At 55.4% G+C, this 21,227-nt stretch overlaps 1 protein-coding gene across 5 annotated transcripts in view; it reads left to right on the forward strand.

The window, feature by feature from the left end:
* Nucleotides 1–21,227, forward strand: part of PITPNM2 (phosphatidylinositol transfer protein membrane associated 2) — a 159,156-nt gene that overhangs the window by 90,901 nt on the left and 47,028 nt on the right. For all 5 annotated transcript variants that reach the window (XM_062181974.1, XM_062181975.1, XM_062181977.1 and 2 more), the window contains exon 3: nucleotides 18,890–19,063. In XM_062181974.1, the coding sequence (XP_062037958.1) occupies nucleotides 18,986–19,063 (78 nt within the window). In that variant the 5' untranslated portion in view covers nucleotides 18,890–18,985. The remainder of the gene's footprint in view (nucleotides 1–18,889; nucleotides 19,064–21,227) is intronic.

A 21,227-nucleotide genomic window follows, 5' to 3' on the forward strand; every position in this document is an offset into this window, starting at 1 on the left:
TGATTAATCCATAATTACAGTAGCATGAGCAAAATTTTGGTAAGTCCGTTTAAACAAACAAGACAGGCAACAACACCAAAAGACAAGATATAACTGCAGAAGAGATTTGAAAAAGAATAGTGTGCAACTTTTTGACAATAAGTTAGAAAACCTATATGAAATGTATGATTTTCTAAGTAAACAAAATGACCAACATTTGCTCAAGAAGAAAAACTTGCTCCTAAGAAAATAGATAATTTCCATGTTACATGAACTGTTTCAAAGCCTACAGAAAGAAATAGGCTGGCGCCGTGGCTCAACAGGCTAATCCTCCGCCTCGCGGCGTCGGCACACCGGATTCTAGTCCTGGTCAGGGCACCAGATTCTGTCCCTGTTGCCCCTCTTCCAGGCCAGCTCTCTGCTATGGCCCAGGAGTGCAGTGAGGATGGCCCAAGTACTTGGGCCCTGCACCCCATGGGAGACCAGGAGAAGCACCTGGCTCCTGGCTTCGGATCAGCACGATGCGCCAGCCGCGGTGGCCATTGGAGGGTGAACCAACGGCAAAGGAAGACCTTTCTCTCTGTCTCTCTCTCACTGCCCACTCTGCCTGTCAAAAAAAAAAAAAAACCTACAGAAAGGAATGAGAGGAGACCTCAATAAAGTAACACCTACAGGCCAGCCTCACTTTTTGAAAAACCTAAATAAAATATTAAGGAATTTAATTCAGCCAAATATTACCAAGAATAATACAGCATGACCAAACAGAAGAGTCAGTATTAGAAAATGTTTCAATCCAATTTATTAGATTGACTGTTTTTCTTAATAGTCAAGGTTTTCCAAATTAACATCACTGTCATCCTAGAGGTGGGTGACATTTGACTGCTGCTGAGGGGAGCTGGGAGAACTCTGCCGCTCTGTGCTTTCCTACATGCGATCCCTGGGTGTGTTGCACAGGTGGGGCTGCAGTGGGCCAGGTCCCTGACTGACAGCTGTCTGTACACGGAGGCCATGTGAAGCCCCAGGGGCAGAGACCCCTACAGAGCAGGCCCCGTGTCAACAAGAACACAGACTGTGTTGACTGCCAGCATGCCGGCAACCCCCAGAGCTGAGGGAGAGGCCTTGGAGCCCCCAGGGGTAGGCCCTCCTCCCTCCCCCTCTCCCGGAGCCCCCAGCAGGTGCTGACCTCATGGGTACCTTCACCTTGGCTTTGGACTGCTGGCCTCCAGCACTGTGAGAGAATAAATCCACACGGTTTGAAGTCTCTGGTACATTGTGATTGGCAGCCCAGGGCGACAAATATACTAGTTTTCTATCCTGGAGCAAGAATAGTGGCCATACACTACCCAGTGGTTCAAAGCAACCTGTAGCTGAGAGCCATAATCCTGGCATTTGGCAAAGCGAATATATGAGTAAATCATGTGTAAAAATAGACTTTTGTCCTGAGTGCAAAAAAATAAAAATCTGTAAATAACGCCCATAGAAAATGGGCAATTCACGGTCAGAAATAACTGGGCATGAGAGGAGATAAAGCCCCAGGAGCCAGGACCACAGCAGAAACAGGGCCTCGGGCTTCTGATGCTGCTGCATTGAAGCGGAGCTGACAGAATAACTGTGTTTGAGGCATTTACGTAAATACAAGGTAAAGCTGAAAATACAGGTGGAGAATAAAAAGCTCTAGGATTAGTGAATGGCAGCCACACGTGAAGAAGTTACCCAGGACCCAACACTGCAAAGGAAGGGGCGCAGTCAAGAGGATGTGGAGCTTACCATCGTCTGATTACAGAGTTCTGGAAAGGGAAGCGAAAAAGAAGCCAGAGTCCATGCAGGTGGTCCCGGGCTCAGAGCTGAGTTCCTACCCAGCTCCCGGGGAGACTCAAGCATGGAACGATTAGGGGCCGGTGCTGTGTCATCGCGAGTAAATGAGTGCTGGTTTGGGACCTGGCTGCTCCACTTCTGATCCAGCTCCCGGCTAATGCACCTGGGAGGGCAGTGGAAGATGGCCCAATTGCTTGGGTGCCGGCACCCACGTGGGAGACCTGAAAGAAGCTCTGGGCTTCTGGCTTCTGCCTGGCCCAGCCCCAGCCGTTGCTGCCGTTTGGGGATTGAACCAGTGGATGGAACATTCTCTCTCTTTCTCTCTCTCTCTCTCTCTAATTCTGCCTTTCAAATACATAAAATAATGTTAAAACAAAAAAACCACAGAATCTAAAGATTCAGGAAATGAAACCCTTTGACTTGACTCCTTCCCAACTACTGTCAGTTTTCTCTGGCCAGAGTTGCCAATGAGCAGTTCCTGAGAACAGAGCGGTCTTCGATCTAGGTCAAGGTGCCAGTGGGACTTAAATAGGCTGGAGACATTGCCTCAAATCAGGCAAGTGCCTTTGCCTGCACTGCCTACCTCAAGGGAGTGCTATTTGCATTGTGGTGCACAACAATGGTGCTGCTTAGAGTTGGGCATTGCACAGCCTGTGCAACTGAACTAGGCAACCCAGCTGGCTCTGATGTCTTTTCCCAAGCCATGGGTCCTTGGGACTTCCCGAGTTTGTCTGTTGGTTTTTCCCTTTTTCCCTTCGTCTTCTTCCCTCCTCCCCTTCGCTGGAGGAGGACTGCATCCATCATCAGCTGGAGGGTTTGTGGGGCACTGAAGGGAAGCTAACAGCTCTGTAAGGAAGAGCCAGTTACCTGGGAAACTTTCCAGGCGTGTTGTGTTCCCTGGCAGCCCTGGGAGGCCTGGGTGAAGTTCAGACTTGGGAATGTGCCTGGCTCTGCCGCCCCCCAGGCTGGGCCTTTCGTTGCCCTCTAGGGGCAATGTGGGCCAACAGTGCAGCTCTGCCTGCTCATGCCCAGCGGTGGAGCGCTTGGAGCCGCTGCTGGCCCAGGGGTGCAGTGGTCAGGTTGTAGACTGTGTCGCGCTCTGCCCTGACGTGCGGTGATTCAGCCCCTCTGGGCTCTCGTCCTCGCTCTGGCCCCGGCTGCCTCTGAGCACTGGGCTGCTGGTGACACTGGCGGCAGAGTGCTGACACACCGTGATGCCCCGCGCCTGTCTGGGTGTGGTGGTCGCACTAAGGGCGTCGGGGCTGCCTGGCACTGCCGCTCCACGTTCACAGCCAGGTTTGCTCCTCCCAGACACTTGCCGCTGCACGGGGACTGCCACGGCCCCAGACACCCCCATCCCACTGCCGTGCCAGCCAGCGTCTGTCTGTCTGCCGTCTGTGCCCCTGCACACGCTCTTGGTTCAGGAAGGCGAGTCTGGCTCCGTGAAAAGCCTGAGTCACAGATGCTGTCAGAAGCAGGGACATGGCGGGGCGGGGCACTATTCTTGGAGACTTGGAGCTGCTCTGAGGAGCGGCTAACGGAGCAGTTTGTAATCAGCACTTTGACTGTTTGGCAGCATTGTCTGCTTGTAGAGGGCTCTGGTGAACATTTGCCAAGCAGCCTTTCTTGAGTGCCTACTGGGTGCCAGGCTCCCGGTGCTGCATCTAGAAAGACGCGTCTGACACACGCGTGCTCTCGTCATTTGTCTGAGCCGTCTTCTCGCTTCTGGGATCACAGCGAGCGACAAGTGGGACAGGCGAGGTCCCTGCCCTCCTGTGGCCTGCTGCTGGAAGGGAAGTGGTGTGCAGGTTAGCAGATCCTTCAGGAGTGCAGGGGGGGATCCAGTAGGTCAAGGGGGCAGCCACTCGGCAGGGGCGGGGCGAGAGGGCATGGCGTTGGGACTGAGCCCTGCAGGGAGAATGTGGGGACAGGTGCACGATGGCACGGCAGCAGCCCAGGGTGGAGGACTAGCACGGGGTATTCCAAGAAAAGGAAGCAGCTTGGTGGCCAGAGGAGATGTGGTTAGAAAGGCAGGCAGGGCCGGTCACGAAGTCTTCCGGCCATGCAGGGCAGAAAGTGGAACTGAACGGTGCGGAGCCAGCCTCGGGCCTGAGGGAAGGAGCTGAGCCTGGAGGAGGGAGGGTGGGCAAGGAAGGCACAGAGGGCGCAGTCCCAGCCCAGAGGTCCCCCAGGGCTGTTTTCTTGGGAGCCACCCTCTGGTAGCACCTCGTTTCTCAGCTGTGGCTCCTGCCAGAGTGTGTCTGTTTCAATTGTGGCAAATGTACATGGCATAGGATTTCGCACGTGGGCCATCTGTGTGTGCACAATTCTGTGGCTTAAGCACATTCACGCTGTTGTGCAACCTTTACCACCACTGGCTCCGGAACTTTCTCATCTTCCCAGCCTGAAACTGTCCCCACTAAACGTGAACTCCTCGTGGCCCCCCACCCCACTTTTTGTCTCCTGAATCTCACTGCTGCAGGTACTTCCTGTGAGTGGAATCCCTCTGTGTCTGGCTTTGTGCACTTAGCACAACACCTCCCAGGTGCATCCTGTGGCAGCATGCGTCAGAATCTCCTTTGAAAGCTGAAGCCGTTTCCCATCAGGTGTTGGTGACTCATGTCATGCGCTGTCCGTCTTCCTGGGGCCCCCTGAAGACTCTGTCTTGGGCTCCCGCACCCTGAGCGCCTGTGGCATGCAGGGCTCCTTGGAGGCAGGAGAGGCCTGGGTGACACCTGCCGGAGACGTGGGGTCCGAGGGGCTGGCAGAAAAGCTTTCTTGCTGAGAGGGGCCTGTGGAGACCGGTAGGAGCGACCTTACCTGGCAGGCTGTGGAGCTTGGGATTCTGGGCAAATGTCCAAGCAAACCATCAAGGGGACTTGGCCTGGACTGCATTTTGTCCCCAAGACCCTGCCTTGGTGAAGAGGCTGGCTGGGGCTGGAACTGAGGAGTCTGCATTTCAAGGGATACCGACCTCTATTTCTGACTTTTCTCGGAAACTTTAAATTAAAACCCAGCCACTCCTTTGGTGGAGCTTACACGGGGCTGTCCCTCTGCTGGGAACTTTGCACTCGTTACAGAATAATCTCTATTCTGTAAATCGTGCATCTTTGTTTAAAAAAAAAAAGGCACTAGAACACCCACGTTGGCTCACGTGGTCTCCAGCTTCCCAGCACAGCACCCTCCCCACGTCCATCAGTAAACCCCTCTGGCCTTGATGCCTTCCAAACAGGAGGTCCTTTCCCACCTGGGGGGATTGTTGTGGAAAAGCCAGAAGCACTGCAAGCCACAGTAGTGTTGTTAATGTAAAACCATGTACTTACAGCATGTGGTCTTCTGGTCCTGAAGCGGTTTCTATCCTGGTAGTGAGACAGGCCTGACTCCACCGCTCACTGGGTGACTGGGCGAGGGACCTTAATGGCACAAAGCCAGAGTCTCCTCAGCCATCAAAACAGGGATCACAGCCATGTAGGACAGCTTCAGCAGCCAAAAAAAGGCATGAGGTTGGTTACCTGCTATAACAAGAGTCTCAAGGGGGCCCGGCGCTGTGGCGCAGCAGGTTAAAGCCCCAGTCTGCAGTGCCAGCATCCCATATGGGCGCTGTTTTGAGACCCGGCTGCTTCTCTTCTGATCCAGCTCTCTGCTGTGGTCTGGGAAAGCAGTGGAAGATGACCCATGTCCTTGGGCCCCTGCACCCACTTGGGAGACCTGGCAGAACCTCCTGGCTTCTGGCTTCAGATCAGAGCAGCTCCAGCTGTTGCGGCCATCTGGGGAGTGAGCCAGAGGATGGAGAACTTTCTCTCTCTCTGCCTCTGCCTCTCTGTAACTCTGCCTTTTAAATAAATAAAATAAATCTTAAAAAAAAAACAACAACAAAAAGAGTCTCAAGACACAGAAGACCACGGGCTGAATGATTCCATTTAAGTGAACCGTCCAGAGCAGGTGCAGCCACAGACACAGAGTGCGGGTTATGCTAATTACCCATGAGGAGAATGTAGCGGAATCAAATGGTGATAATGGTTGCTCAATTCTGTGAATAGGCTAAAAACCACTTTAAATGGTGAATTGCATAGTAATTCATTTTATTTTATTTATTTGGAAGGCAGAGATACAGAAAGAAGCAGACACAGGCAGGGCTCTTCCATCTGCTTGTTCACTCCCCAAATGCCCACAGCAGCCAAGGTTGGGTCAGGCTAAAACCAGAAGCCAGGAACTCAGTGTTGGTCTTCCGTGGGTGGCAGGGTTCCACGCGCTTGGGCCACCACCTGCAGCCTTCCATGGTGCACATTAGCAGGAAGCTGGAATTGAAGTCAGAGCCCGGACTTGAATCTAGGCACGCTGGGATTGCACAGGTGGCATCTTAACTGCCCTGCCAAGTGCCCACCCCAGCTAAGGTCTTTAATGCCTTTGCTGAGACCCAAGGTAAGCCGGGCCTGTGCCCCACTTGGCTGCAACAATTGTAAGAAGGAGCCGTGGACCAGGGAGTAGTGGGTCCCCTCAGCAGGATGAGTTAAGGAGGCAAGACTGGGACGCTGACTTCTAAAGCTGGCACCTAGGGTTTGTGCATCTCTGGGCTTGAGTCACCCACAGCGTGCACAGTGCCAGCTGTTTGGGGAGCAGAAGAATCATCAGCCTGACACTGATAGGCCCCTGAGTCATGAACCGAGGGCTTCCACACGCTTTTTTTTTTTTAAGATTTATTTATTTATTTGAAAATCAGAGTTACACAGAGAGAGAAGGAGAGGCAGAGAGACAGAGAGGTCTTCCATCCACTGGTTCACTCCCCAGTTGGCCGCAATGGCCGGAGCTGCACCTACCTGAAGCCAGGAGCCAGGAGCCTCTGCTGGGTCTCCCACGCAGGTACAGGGGCCCAAGCACTTAGGCCATCTTCTATTGCTTTCCCAGGCCATAACAGAGAGCTGGATCGGAAGTGGAGCAGCCGGGTCTCAAAACAGTGCCCATATGGGATGCCAGCACTGCTGGTGGTGGCTTTACCCACTACATCACACCGGCCCCCACACTGAGTCTTGCACGTGGTGGGCTCTGGGCAGAGGCATGTGGGTGGATGTGTGGGCTTTGTCCAAGCAGAAGGTGACTCCGGGACGGTGCCCATCTGTCCACAAGCCACCGGGAGGCTGCTGGTGTAGACACAGTCCCTTTGTGTTCAATGCAGGAACTCCAAGAGGCAGAATTTATCGGATTGGCCACAATTTAGCCACACACGGATCATTGGTGACCTTGACTGCTGCAGTTTCAGTGGAATGCAGGGGTCGACATGGGTTGGAAAGATTGGGAGGTGACACAGTAGAGACAGCAAGGGCACAGGGGAGAGGGGACCCAGTGGGAAGTCCCAAAGGGGACATCAAGGGGGCTGTGGAGGTTGTGTTTGGTTTTATTTTTGCAAATATGAGATAGTACTTATATCTTTGAATGTCTGTGGGGTGGAGGTTCCAACAGAGAGGCAAAAGCTACTAGAGAGGAGGACAGAAGTTTCCTGAACGACAAGAGGAGAAAGGACCCAGTGTCCCGAAGTGAGGGCAGGGTGGAGGTGAACACTCACTGCAGTGACCCTGGGGGACCTGGTGCGGCAGGCCTGGCAGTTCCATGGTGGAGACTGGCGGGAGAAGGCCTGCAGTCCAGAGTGGGGGCTTCAGGGACTGGTGGATATAGTGGGGTCCCAGGAGCTGGACCCCATGAGGGGCTGTGAGACCCTCAGGCTAAGGCTGGCCCAGGAAGTGAGCACTCAGGACAGTGGCAGCTTTTGCTGCTGCAGTTCCATGTGTTCTTTCCTGTGACACTGTCCTGTGTCCTCTCACTGTGACCCTGTCCTGTGTCCTCTCACTGTGATACTGACCCTGTGTCCTCCTATTGTGACACTGTCCTGTGTCCTCTCACTGTGACCCTGTGTTCTCTCACTGTGACACTGTCCTGTGTCCTCTCACTGTGATACTGACCCTGTGTCCTCTCACTGTGACCCTGTGTCCTGCTATTGTGACACTGTCCTGTGTCCTCTCACTGTGACCCTGTGTTCTCTCCTGTGACACTGTCCCTGTGTCCTCTCACTGTGACCCTGTCCTGTGTCCTCTCACTGTGACACTGTCCCTGTGTCCTCTCACTGTGACACTGTCCCTGTGTCCTCTCACTGTGACCCTGTCCTGTGTCCTCTCACTGTGTCCCTGTCCCTGTGTCCTCTCACTGTGACCCTGTCCTGTGTCCTCTCACTGTGACCCTGTCCTGTGTAGTCTCACTGTGATACTGACCCTGTGTCCTGCTATTGTGACACTGTCCTGTGTCCTCTCACTGTGACCCTGTCCTGTGTCCTGCTATTGTGACACTGTCCTGTGTCCTCTCACTGTGACCCTGTCCTGTGTCCTCTCACTGTGATACTGACCCTGTGTCCTCCTATTGTGACGCTGTCATGTGTCCTCCCATTGTGACACTGTCCTGTGTCCTCTCACTGTGACCCTGTCCTGTGTCCTCTCACTGTGATACTGACCCTGTGTCCTCCTATTGTGACGCTGTCCTGTGTCCTCCCATTGTGACACTGTCCCTGTGTCCTCCTATTGTGACACTGTCAGTGTGTCCTCTCACTGTGTCCCTGTCCTGTGTCCTCTCACTGTGACCCTGTGTTCTCTCCTGTGACACTGTCCTGTGTCCTCTCACTGTGACACTGTCCTGTGTCCTCTCACTGTGTCCCTGTCCTGTGTCCTCTCACTGTGACCCTGCGTCCTCTCATTGTGACACTGTCCTGTGTCCTCTCACTGTGACACTGTCTTGTGTCCTCTCACTGTGATACTGACCCTGTGTCCTGCTATTGTGATGCTGTTCTGTGTCCTCTCACTGTGACACTGTCCGTGTGTCCTCTCACTGTGACACTGTCCCTGTGTCCTCCTATTGTGACGCTGTTCTGTGTCCTCCCATTGTGACGCTTTCCTGTGTCCTCTCACTATGTCCCTGTCCGTGTGTCCTCTCACTGTGACCCTGCGTCCTCTCACTGTGACACTGTCCTGTGTCCTCTCACTGTGACACTGTCCGTGTGTCCTCTCACTGTGATACTGACCCTGTGTCCTCTCACTGTGACACTGTCCTGTGTCCTCTCACTGTGACACTGTGTCCTCTCACTGTGTCCCTGTCCTGTGTCCCCTCACTGTGACCCTGTGTCCCCTCACTGTGACCCTGTGTCCTCTCACTGTGACACTGTCCGTGTGTCCTCTCACTGTGATACTGACCCTGTGTCCTCTCACTGTGACACTGTCCTGTGTCCCCTCACTGTGACCCTGTGTCCTCTCACTGTGTCCCTGTCCTGTGTCCCCTCACTGTGACACTGTCCTGTGTCCTCCCATTGTGACACTGTCCTGTGTCCTCCTACTGTGACACTGTCCTGTGTCCCCTCACTGTGACCCTGCGTCCTCTCACTGTGTCCCTGTCCTGTGTCCCCTCACTGTGACACTGTCCTGTGTCCTCTCACTGTGACACTGTCCTGTGTCCTCTCACTGTGTCCCTGTCCTGTGTCCTCTCACTGTGACACTGTCCTGTGTCCCCTCACTGTGACCCTGTCCTGTGTCCTCTCACTGTGACCCTGTCCTGTGTCCTCTCACTATGACCCTGTCCTGTGTCCTCTCACTGTGACACTGTCCTGTGTCCCCTCACTGTGACACTGTCCTGTGTCCCCTCACTATGACACTGTCCTGTGTTCTCTCCTGTGACACTGTCCTGTGTCCTCTCACTGTGACACTGTCCTGTGTCCCCTCATTGTGTCCCTGTCCTGTGTCCCCTCACTGTGACACTGTCCTGTGTCCTCTCACTGTGACCCTGTCCTGTGTCCTCTCACTGTGACACTGTCCCTGTGTCCTCTCACTATGACACTGTCCTGTGTCCCCTCACTATGACACTGTCCTGTGTTCTCTCCTGTGACACTGTCCTGTGTCCTCTCACTGTGACACTGTCCTGTGTCCCCTCATTGTGTCCCTGTCCTGTGTCCCCTCACTGTGACACTGTCCTGTGTCCCCTCACTGTGACACTGTCCCTGTGTCCTCTCACTATGACACTGTCCTGTGTCCCCTCACTATGACACTGTCCTGTGTTCTCTCCTGTGACACTGTCCTGTGTCCTCTCACTGTGACACTGTCCTGTGTCCCCTCACTGTGACACTGTCCTGTGTCCCCTCACTGTGACACTGTCCCTGTGTCCTCTGACTATGACACTGTCCTGTGTCCCCTCACTATGACACTGTCCTGTGTTCTCTCCTGTGACACTGTCCTGTGTCCTCTCACTGTGACCCTGTCCTGTGTCCTCTCACTGTGACCCTGTGTCCTCTCACTATGACCCTTCATCCTCTCACTGTGACACTGTCCTGTGTCCTCTCACTGTGACCCTGTGTTCTCTCCTGTGACACTGTCCCTGTGTCCTCTGACTATGACACTGTCCTGTGTCCCCTCACTATGACACTGTCCTGTGTCCTCTCACTGTCACACAGTGTCTATGTTCTCTGCCGGTGACACCACCATCACAGCCTTGTTCTAGGTTTGGACTGAACCCCCTGGTGAAAGTCCCAGCCTCTTACTAGCTCTGCTGTTTGAGAGCTTCCCTGAGGCTTGGTTTACCTGGCGGGAGGGGGGTTGATGGCGCTGAGGGTGGCTTTGGGGCTGGACCTGCAGCCTCCAGGTATCTCAGGGGCCCTCCCCCGGCACACCCCAGTGCTTCTCTCCTCAGGAGGTGCTGACTTCTCAGGCCAGGCGGCGCCTGGAAGGCCCCTGCACTGCTGACGTAAGGGGTGGCCGGGCACTGCTGCCCACAAGGGAGGGAGCTGGGAGCCAGAACGAGGACCCCTGAGCAAACCCCAGGCCATGTGGCCCGCAGTTTGGAGCCAGACATTGAGGCCAAAGGCTCCTCTGGGCTTGTCTCTGGTAGCAAGTCTGGGCCTCCAGGGGCCTTGTGGGGGCAGGGCTCACCCTGTTTCAGCAGTGCTCAGCATGTGGTGAGCGGTGCACCCACCGCAGGGGCCAGCATGCTGCTGGTGGTGGCTCAGTGACCCACAGGTCCCCAGAGGTCCCGTCAAGGGCGACAAGGCTCCAGCTTCAGTTTGACTTCCTCCCACACAAGTCTCTGTCCTTGCCCTCCCACTCAGAGTTGCAGAGCTATGCCCAGGGAGCGGCCATTGTGAGACGGGGACGCCCTGAGCTGTGGCTGCCCTTGCGCAGGTCACCAGCATCCTGCTGCCCCTCAGCCTGTTTTGCTTGTTGCACCTGCCACTTCTTGGGGTTCAGGTGCTGCCTTGCACAGCTCTGGCCCTGCAGTGCCTCTAGATGGCCGTGGTGCCATGGGCCACTGGGGACAAATCCCGCAGTGCCTTGGCAGTGGCCCCAACTGGGCACTGCAGGCACACGACAGAGAAATTTACAGCCTGTGGGATTTCAGGTGACTGCAGCGGTACCCAGGGCTTTGGGGCTGTCTGGGGCTCCTTTCATGACTCAGGCCAGGCAGAGTAGGGGAAGCTGTGTCCTGCCAAAGGGGCAGGACACTGAGGGTTGGCTGTGTCCTCCTGTTCAAAGCGCCTTGGGCCCCACCCCTCTCCAGAACAGGTGTGTGGCTCAACCAGTCGCACCCAGGGAAATCCAGGTGTCTGACAACATTGGAGTGCTGTCCTGCTTTGAGCCCAGAGCCCAGAACAAGCTGGTCAGTACAACCTCACAGAACAGCCACCCCCCAACCCAGCCCCAAGCACAGATGGGTGGGGTGGGCCTTGCCACCTGCACATGGGGAGCAAGTCCTTTAACAATCAGCTCCTTTCAGTTCTGGCTGGGGAGCAGTAAGTTTGGGGTTCAGAGAGCAGAACAGAGGACTTTTCTTAGAGCAAGAGGTGGAGGCCTGTGGGAGCCCGGGGGAGAGTCCAGCACACATGAGCCCCCACGTCCCAGGGCCCCTGGACCCGACCATGGCTCCCTCTCTCCCCAGCCAGCCACCCTCCTGGCTACTGCCACAGTGGAGGCTCCTACTCTGGCTTCCAGGAGCTCCCAGACTTAACAGCCAGAATCCAGCCAAATCCCTTTTGGACAGTGTCCATCCCCTGGGTCTCTGCACAACCTCACTATTAAATTCCGTCTGTGACGTCAAACCCTAGCTAATCGCGGAAAAACAGATTAAGTTCTGTAAACTCCATTCTCTGGCCCTCCCTCCCAGTCAGGGTATCTCAAGGGGCCGTCTACCTCCTCCCGCTCAGAGCCAGACCCTGGTAACTACCCTGTGTCTCCTACACGTGCCTCCAGCTCACACTGCCCTCCCCCGCCCCAGCCGCTGGAGCGTGGTGCTTGTTCTGTTTCCTGAGGTGCCTGGGAAGCTGGGCCCTTGAGCCCCCAGATGCCATCAAGTGTTCTTGGTTAACTTGGGGCCTCTTTTCTCCCTCCCCATGTACAGGGGCTGAACTAGCAGCTACCAGAGAAAGTGCCATCCCCTCACCCCTCCTCCCCAGCCTGGATACAGCTCGCAACTTGTGCGCTGTCCAGGGCTGGATACTCTTGTCCCCTTGGCTCCCTGGATGCCACACCAAGTACCCCCACTCTGACAAGCTTCCTCAGAGACACCAGGGAACATGAAAATACAGGGATCTAGGACCCTTTCTAAGGCCAGGGCCCGGGAGAGGGTCCCTGCCCTTGCTGGGGAGGGGCCATGTGGGAGGTGTGTACAGGTGGTCACCCAGACCTTTTTTCGCCAGAGGACCCCTGGAGACTTATATTTCTCTCTCTCTCTCTGTGCCTGGCCCTGAAAGCTGTCCCATAGCAAGCAGTAAAATGCAGTTCTGTCTAACCCGTCACGACTCCAGCAGAGACGAGATGAAATGTGTCTGTGGCGCGCCCGGCAGCTGGGGTGGGTGTAATGAGGTTGTCTGAGTGAGGGTTCAGCTGCCGGCTAAGTGGGGCATGGGGCACGCAGACACACAAGTCACATAGCTTCTCCAATTAGGGGGACAAGGCTGCCTCAGCTTCCTAGGAGAAAAGCAAGGAGGCCCTGCCCCGCCACAGCAAGTCCAAGTCTGCTGTCGGGCCAGCAGCATCTGCGCTGGGGCCCGTCTTCCTTCCAGCCACCTCCCTGCTGCCTGTGGGAGGCCCAGCTGGGACCTTGTGTCCTGGGGACCCCCTTTCCGGACCCCTGTGCACTGCTGTGTGGTAGCATCTGACGGCTGGCTACTGCCATGGAACGGCTCAGCATTTCATGGACGTGATCTCACTGAATCCACAGGACACCCTAGCCCGACCCCTACTTTGTGGAAGGTCATGTGAAAGGTCAGAGAGACTAAGCGATTTGCTTCCACCCAGGGTCCCCGCTAGGAGACTCACCGTGCTCCCTTGGCCATCCACACACCTCCTCCTTGGGTTCTACGGCTGCCAGCTCACCAAGTTGAGAAATACGGAAAGAAAAGCGAAGTTAGTACTGCCCAAGCCCCATCCAGGTGAGGTAGTCCCTCACCAGCCTTCAGGACACGTTTGTCTCAGAGTCTTTGTACAGACAGGGTAATAATGACCTCAGCAAAACAAAAAATGAGCCATGTCATACATGCATTAAAAAAAAAAAAGAGATTTATTTATTTGAAAATCAGATTTACAGAGAGAGGGAGACCAGGTGGCCACAACAGCCAGGGCTGAGTCAGACTGAAGCCAGGAGCCAGCGGCTTCATAAGGATCTCCCACGTGGGTGGCTGGGGCCTAAGCACTTGGGCCATCTTCCACTGCTTTTCCCAGGCCGTTAGCAGGGAACTGGATCGGAAGTGTAGCAGCCAGGAGATGAACCAGCGCCCATGCGGGATGCTGGCATCATCACAGGCAGTGGTTTTACCCATTACACCACAACACCTGCCCCTCTGCATGCATTGCTAAAATAAAAAATCAAATTTCATCTTACTTGAATTTAGCCAAAGACAGATCTGTGTATCTCAAATGAAGTGGAGGGAGGCACTGCATTTCAGAAAAGCATTTCTGGCCGGCGCCGTGGCTTAACAGGCTAATCCTCCGCCTTGAGGCGCCGGCACACTGGGTTCTAGTCCCGGTCAGGGCGCCGTATTCTATCCCGGTTGCCCCTCTTCCAGGCCAGCTCTCTGCTATGGCCCGGGAAGGCAGTGGAGGATGGCCCAAGTGCTTGGGCCCTGCACCCGCATGGGAGACCAGGAGAAGCACCTGGCTCCCGGCTTCGGATCAGCGCAATGAGCCGGCCGCAGCGGCCATTGGAGGGTGAACCAACGGCAAAAAAAAAAAGGAAAACCTTTCTCTCTGTCTCTCTCTCTCACTATCCACTCTGCCTGTCAAAAAAAAAAAAAAAAAAGAAAAGCATTTCTTTGCTGTTGGATATAATACAGCACCCCTCCTCCCCCACATGTGGCTTCCCGTTTATGGTTTCAGTTACCTGCAGTCAGCCACGGCCTGAAAATGCTGCATGGAAAATTCCAGAAATAAACAATTCATACGTTGTAAATGACGCACGGGTCCAGGAGCGTGATGGGGCCTCACAGCGTCCTGCTCTGTCCCCTCTGGGATGTGAGCCCCCCCTCTGCCCAGCTCATCCGTGCCGCGTGTGCCGTGTTAGGACACTTGCACTGTCAGGGCTCGTGAGGGACCTACCCCTGCTGTGCTCAGTGATGGCCCCAGAATGCAGCAGCCATGATGCTGGCGACTTCATCACAGCCTGGTGTGCAAGCTCTTCTGCTTGCTATCGTTGCTTTTCATCTCTTACCGCACCTAATCTATAAACCACACTCAGCATCTATCGGGGTTTAGCACTTTCTGCAATTTCAGGTATCCCGTAGGAGTCTTGGAACTTATCCTTCTTGGCTTGGGGAGGATGTCTGTAGTTCCTAAAAGGTTAAAATTAAAGGGAGGGGCCAGCACTGTGGTGCAGCAGGTTAAAGCCCCAGCCTGCAGCACCAGCATCCCATATGGGCGCCAGTTCGAGTCCTGGCTGCTCCTCTTCCGATCCAGCTCTCTGCTATGGCCTGGGAAAGCAGTGGAAGATGGCCCAAGTCCTCGGGGCACCTGCATCCACGTGGGAGACCTGGAGGAGGCTCCTGGCTCCTGGCTTCAAATCAGCTCAGCTCTGTGGTCATTTGGGGAGTGAACCATCAGATAGAAGACCTCGCTTCCTTTCTCGCTCTGCCTCTCCTTTATCTGTGTAAACTCTGACTTTCAAATAAATAAAATAATTCTTAAAAAAATTAAAGGGAGAAAACAAATAGCATTATTGAGAGAGAATTCACAGACTACACAGCTCACTCATTTAAAAGCATACAGCCCAATATTTTGGAATATCACTGATTTTTTAAGATTGTGATAAATGTATATGTAACAAAATCTGCCATTTTAACCGTTTTTAAGTGTCCGATTCTGTGACATTAAGGACATCCATGATATTGTGCAGCCATCACCACTGCCATTTTCAGACGATGACGTAGCTCGTAAAAACCTGTGATGCATTTGTTTTCTTTCCCGTTTCCCTCTGAGCTCAGCCAGCTCATGTTTTAGCATTCACCTCTTTCACTTGTCAAATAATTTCTTTCTTTTTTGTTAAAAAAAAATGTATTTGAGGGGCTGGCGTTGTGGCATAGTGATTAAAAAAGCCACCACCTGTGATGCCAGCATCCCACATGTCCCAGCTGTTCCACTTCAGATGTAGCTCTCCCTGCTAATGCACCTGGGAAAAACATCAGATGATGGCCCAGGTGCTTAGGCCCCTGCTACCCATATGGGAGACGCAGATGAAGCTCCTGGCTTCAGCCTTGCCCAACCCTGGTCGTTGCGGCCATCTGGGGGATGAACCAGTAGATGGAGGATTCTCTGTCTCTCTCCCTCTCGCTCTCCCTCTCCCTCTATAACTCTGACTTTCAAATAAATAAACCTTAAAATTTTTTTTTATTATTTGGTAGGGAGAGATGGGGAGAGAGAGAGAGAGAGAGAGAGAGAGAGAGAGAGAGAGAGAGAGAACGAAGAGTCCTTTCTGGGGAGGATAGGGAAACAAGTGTTACTGTGCCACCTAGCCAACGTCAGGTGTCCTGATGCAGGTGTGGCTAGAAAGAAACAGGCCTGGCCTTGCTTCTAATCAGGAGATGCAAGTACCTGACCAGATGGGGGCTGCTGGTGCCTTTGGCATGAGTTCCTGGAAAGACATTTCCCAAAGTCATCAGGCTGAGACATCACTCAGGCCTGTTCCCCAGCTCTGTCCCTCTTCCGGGAGCTGAGCCCTGTGCCTTCTGAGAGAGGAGCCCCCACAGATGTGTAGTGAGCAAGGTCTTCCCAGGAGCTACTTTGCAGGATGCCGTTGGCTTCTGGGTGAAAATGTGCAGCCTGATGCTAGTGAGCCTCAGTCCACCCTGGTCCTGCCCCAAACCTGTTCCTGAACCTCTCCCAACGAGCACATGGGTGAGCAGTCACACAGGCCATGGGGAATGCCTGGGGTCAGCCTCCAGCCCTCTCCTCCTCTGAGGCAAGTGGTTGTGGGGTGGCCTCAGCGTGCCTAGCCCCTCATCTCCCCAGGACCCAGCTTGGCCATTCTAGGGGTGCACTAGAGGAAGACTGCTTCTGCTGTATTGTGTTTCTCCCTCAGGGCCTTTGCTCATGCAATCCCTGCTGTTGGAGCAGGTTCTTCTCGCACCTGCTCCCAGTGCTACCAGCAGAATCCAGCAGACCTCAGGGTCCTTCTCCCACCTGCTCCCAGTGCTACCAGCAGACTCCAGCAGACCTCAGGGTCCTTCTCCCACCTGCTCCCAGTGCTACCAGCAGACTCCAGCAGACCTGAAGAGCCTTTCTTGAGTCCACTCAGGACTCAGAGATGAACACTGCCCCCATCACAGTCCGATGGTCCTCAGAACAGTCATGTGGCTGCCCCCCGGTCAGTCCTAGGCTTTGCCTCCCAGCCCAGTCCTGCCTGGGCAGTAGGAGCCACCCAGAGGCCTCTGGGGCCCCTGGCTCTGTGTCTCTCTGCATGTACAGGTGTGGACAGCATCTGCGTGACCACAGCTCAACTGGCAGCTTGTGTGTGGGATGTTCCAGACAGGTGCTCACAGAGCCCCCGGCTGTCATCTAAGGAGATGGAGGTGTTCACGGAATACACTTAGTCCTCCACCAGGGGTTCTGCCTTGCTCCAATCCCGTGCACCCACAACAACGCCTGATGGCCCGAGACGCCAAGAGAAGGGGACTGGCTGATCTGGGAGGAAGTGAGCGTGGGCAGACTGTTCTGTACAGCGCAGTGAAGACCCCAGAAGGCCAGACTGCGTAGCCTCCTGGGGTTTCTGCAGAACCTGGGGGTTGTGTGTGAGCTCCCTGCAGTTAGATCACCATGTGAGGCTTGCTCAGGTCAGCCTGGGCCTGTACGCACCCCAGCAGTCAAGGAGTGCCCGTGCCTGTGTGGCGCCTGTAGGACCTCCGGGGTGGGCAGTCCTGGGCAGTGAAGAATGATGTGCAAAAGCTCCCGGCCCAGGGAGCCTCGGTCTCCCCTTTGCTGTCTCCACTGGCAGTTGGACTGACTGTGCTGACTTCTCCCCAGCACAGGTGCTGTCTCATCCGAGCACAGCCTTTGGGGGTTCCGTGCCTCTGCTCTGTGGTAGGTCTGTGGATTTTGGGGGTGAATGAGCGGCAGTTGTCACTTTACTGTTAGCTCTGTTGGGCAGCCTGTGGGCAGGTACCTGCGAGGGAAAGCCCCTCCCTGGAAGCAGGTACAGCGTGGCTGTTTGTGAGGCCACCCACAGGGTGCAGAGAGGACTGGACCCCCCAGGGCGAGGGGAGCGGGAGGGAGGCTTCGGATATAAATCTGGGGTCTTTCATGGCTCCAGGATTTGTCTTGTCTGTGGCCAGCAGATGTTGGGTGTGATTTAGGGGTGTGTGAATTGAGGGGCGCCCACTGGCTATATTGGCGTGTATTTGGACTGTATTTAGAGCGACGGGAGGTGAGTGTTTGAGTTGGGTGGCGGCAGTCTTTGGGCTGATGGTCTGCCTCCTGTGCAGAAGTTAACAAACAGGGTCGTCTGAGGGGAAGCGACATCTTGCCCCCGACCCGCCCCCGTCTCCCAACAGGGCCTCATAAAGAATTCCTGTCGCCCCATGTGCCCATCTTCCCGGGCGTTCTAGCAAGTTTGTTTCCCTCAGCGCCTGGGTGACACTTACACGCCCGGAATGGACCGGCACCGTGGGGAAGCTGCCTGGCTGGCTGGGACCCTGCTCTCACCGCTCTGCCGGTATCCTGCCCCGGTCACCATGGATCCTCACTGACCTCTGGCCTCAGTGCTCTTTGTAAAACACTGTCCCGATTCTGCCCCTCCCCAAAGGCAGGAGTGCGGGGCCTCCGCAGGTGACAGAGGCCACTCACAGTGGGGCTCAGCCAGCAGAGCAGGGGCTGCCCTGGGAGACCTCAGCGCCAGGAACTGAGGGTGTGACCCCTTCCAGGGGTCTTCTGGAAAAATGCCATTGCCAAAGGTGCACATCTTCCTCAAATCCATTTTCTGTCACCTTAAATGGAAGTTCCCAAGAACACTATTTGCTTATCTTCTTTCTCTCTTCACCTCCAAGACTTAACCCCGTATTAGCAATAGAATAGGTGCCAGTCAGTGCTTATTGCTGGACTGAACTGGAACCAACCTTTAGCTCACCCAGGGGTCTCTGCCAAGATGCAGCAGTGCCGTCTGCACCGCGCGCTGCCGGCGTAGCCGATGGCCCCGGCACCCAGGGGCTCAACCTGCTGATTTTCCTATCTCTTGCATCTGTTTTTCAGTTTTGTCTTCCCTGCCTCCTTCCCCATGACCAGCCATGCGCGGGGTCTTTGGGGGGAGGGGCCTTTGCCCTGCATTCTGTGAGTGAAACGGAGCATGGCGTTCTTCCCAGCCCCTGCCAGCGGGGCGGCATTCCTCGCGGCTACTGGTAAACTAGAGTCACACACAGCCCCTCGCTCGGTCTGTGCCGCAGAGAGGCGAGGGAACTCGCCCGAGGTCCATGAGCGGCTCACGCTGGAGTCGAGACCAGAATTGCAGCCTTGGGTCTAGACCAGGCCTGCCCTCCGTGCCGTGGCGTCCACAGCCTTTGCACAAAGTGACCGACATTTCCTCTCTCCTTGTCCTCTCTCAGGGGTCCCTGGTGAATTCGGCCATGGTCATTTAAGGAACCTCTGCTAGGAAGAATTTCCCCTCGCAGTTCCCTTGGCGGGAAGGCTTGGACTCCAAGATGATCATAAAGGAGTATCGGATCCCCCTGCCGATGACCGTGGAGGAGTACCGCATCGCCCAGCTGTACATGATCCAGGTGGGTCGCAGGCCGAGGGGTGGGGGCGTGGCCTTCACAGCACAGGGTCTGCCCCCCGACTCCTGAGACAGGCCTGAATCGTGCTGGACTTGTGGCTTCCGATCACCGCGCAGCACACAGGGTGTCCTGAGGGTGTCTGTGGCATGGCACTGTTCTGCCAGGGCGGTGTCCTCGGCACCTAGGATGCTGGCACTCTCCCTTGTGCTCAGCACCCATCCTCTTGCTGACCGGGCTCACCCCGTCTTAGTCAGCTACAGTCCTGTGATCCTGTAGTCTGGCGCTTTGCGCGGGAGCAGTCATGGGGGCCGTAGCAGGTTCAGTCCCGGGCAAGGGCTCCCTCCCTGGCTTGTCCAAGACGGGCGGCTCCGGCGTCTCTCCCTGTTCTTCAAAGGATGCTGATCTCCGTACAAGGGCCCCCTCCTCGTGACTTCACCTAAACCTGGTCACCTCCCGAAGGCCCCACGTCCACACTGTGACACTATGGGAGCACCGCATTCAGTTCCTACACCCCACTGGACAGACAGGAGGGTGTGAGGCTCAGAGAGGTTGAGCGACTTGCCCAGCAGCACACAGCCTGTCTCCCTCCTCCAGGCCTGCACTCTCCTCGCTACCCTGGTGCCCTCACAACAGCAGTGTAGGAGACATGGCTGATGTACAGAGCGGCACACAAGTTCAGGGGTGCTGGCAGGTTTCTGTGACAAACCCGAGGAGACTCCCTACTCCCTGGAGACGTCGCCACTCTCCCCGTTCAGCATCTGAACAATGTGGAACAGGGGTTTGGGTCCCAGGGTCCGTGTGTTCCTCGTCCCAGCTCCTGCTCAGCCCCAGTGCCTGGCCTCTGCCCAGCCCGGCAGCTTCCCTCCAGGTGAGGCCTCCCACACTGGGGACAAAGCTGCTCAAGGCCTGGCTCAGCTTCTCTGGGCTCGTCAGGGCCTCTGGTCCCTGCCTCCCCGGGGGACTGCCCTGGTCCAGGTTCTTGTTGTGCAGCCTCTAATCCCAACGTCAGATTCAGCCAGTCTGCAGAGAGAGGGCCTGGCTGGCAGGGTCTCCCCACCCTTCCCTGGGTTTGCGTGTGGACTCCCTCCTTCAGCCTGGGTCCGAGGAGGTAGTTGTGCACTGGGACAGAGCCTGGAGTCCCTACAGCACCCCCTTCCCGGGAGATCCAAGGGTTTGGCCGGGATCTCCATACAGGCGGCTTGGCTGGAAGAGAACAGGAGGGGCACCCGGCCTCCCTGGGGACTGTTTGCTCTGAGCTGCTTCAAAGTGCCACTCAGTTCCTTCTTGCACCACTTACCCCTTAATTATTCCAGAGAGTGGGGAGGAAAAGGGGTGTAGACCAGCCCCCCAGCTCTGAGCACTCCGTAAAGAGCTCAGCACTTCAAGGAGCAGGCTCATCGGCCAGCACTGCTGGTGGCTTGTCAATCCCCAACCCCAAGGCCAGCAGGCAGCCCCGGCTGCACGCAGTCTCCTGTGGTGGACATCTGTCTGGCTGAGAGCACCGAACTCTTGCCTCTAGGACATCCCAAAGCTTTTCTCTTTTTTCTTAAGAGACAGAGAGAGCTCTCCCATCCACTGGTTCACTCCTCAGATGCCCAATAGCTGAGACTGGGCCAGGTGGATTCCAGGAGCAGGTCTCCCACGTGGGTGGCAGGGACCCAAGTCCTTGAGCCATCATTTCCTTCCAGAGTGGACATTAGCAAGAAGCTGGAATCCGGAACAGGGCCAGAACTCAGACCCAGGCCCTGTGATGTGGGATGCAGGCGTCCCAACTGGCATCTTAACCATGGGCCAGATGTCTGTCCCCAGATCTTTCTTGAGTGTAGAATCACCTCCAGGGGCCAACATTGTGGCCTAACAGGTTAAGCTGCTACCTATGATGCTGGCATCCCATATGGGCACCTCTTCAAGTCCTAGCTGCTCCGCTTCTGATCCAGCTCCCTGCTAATGTGCCTGGGAAAGCAGCAGAAGATGGCCTAAGTGCTTGGGAGAGCTGGACGAAGCTCTTGGCTCCTGGCTTCAGCCTGGCCCAGCCCTGGCCTTTGCGGCCATCTGGAGAGTAAACCAGTGGGTGGAGGATCTCTCTCTTCCTCTCTCTCTCTCTATGTATGTGTGTGTGTGTGTGTGTATCCTTTTCCTCTGTAACTCTGTAACTCTGCCTTTCAAA

This window comes from Lepus europaeus, chromosome 23, assembly GCF_033115175.1.
Source record: "Lepus europaeus isolate LE1 chromosome 23, mLepTim1.pri, whole genome shotgun sequence".
In the NCBI taxonomy this organism is placed as follows: domain Eukaryota; kingdom Metazoa; phylum Chordata; class Mammalia; order Lagomorpha; family Leporidae; genus Lepus; species Lepus europaeus.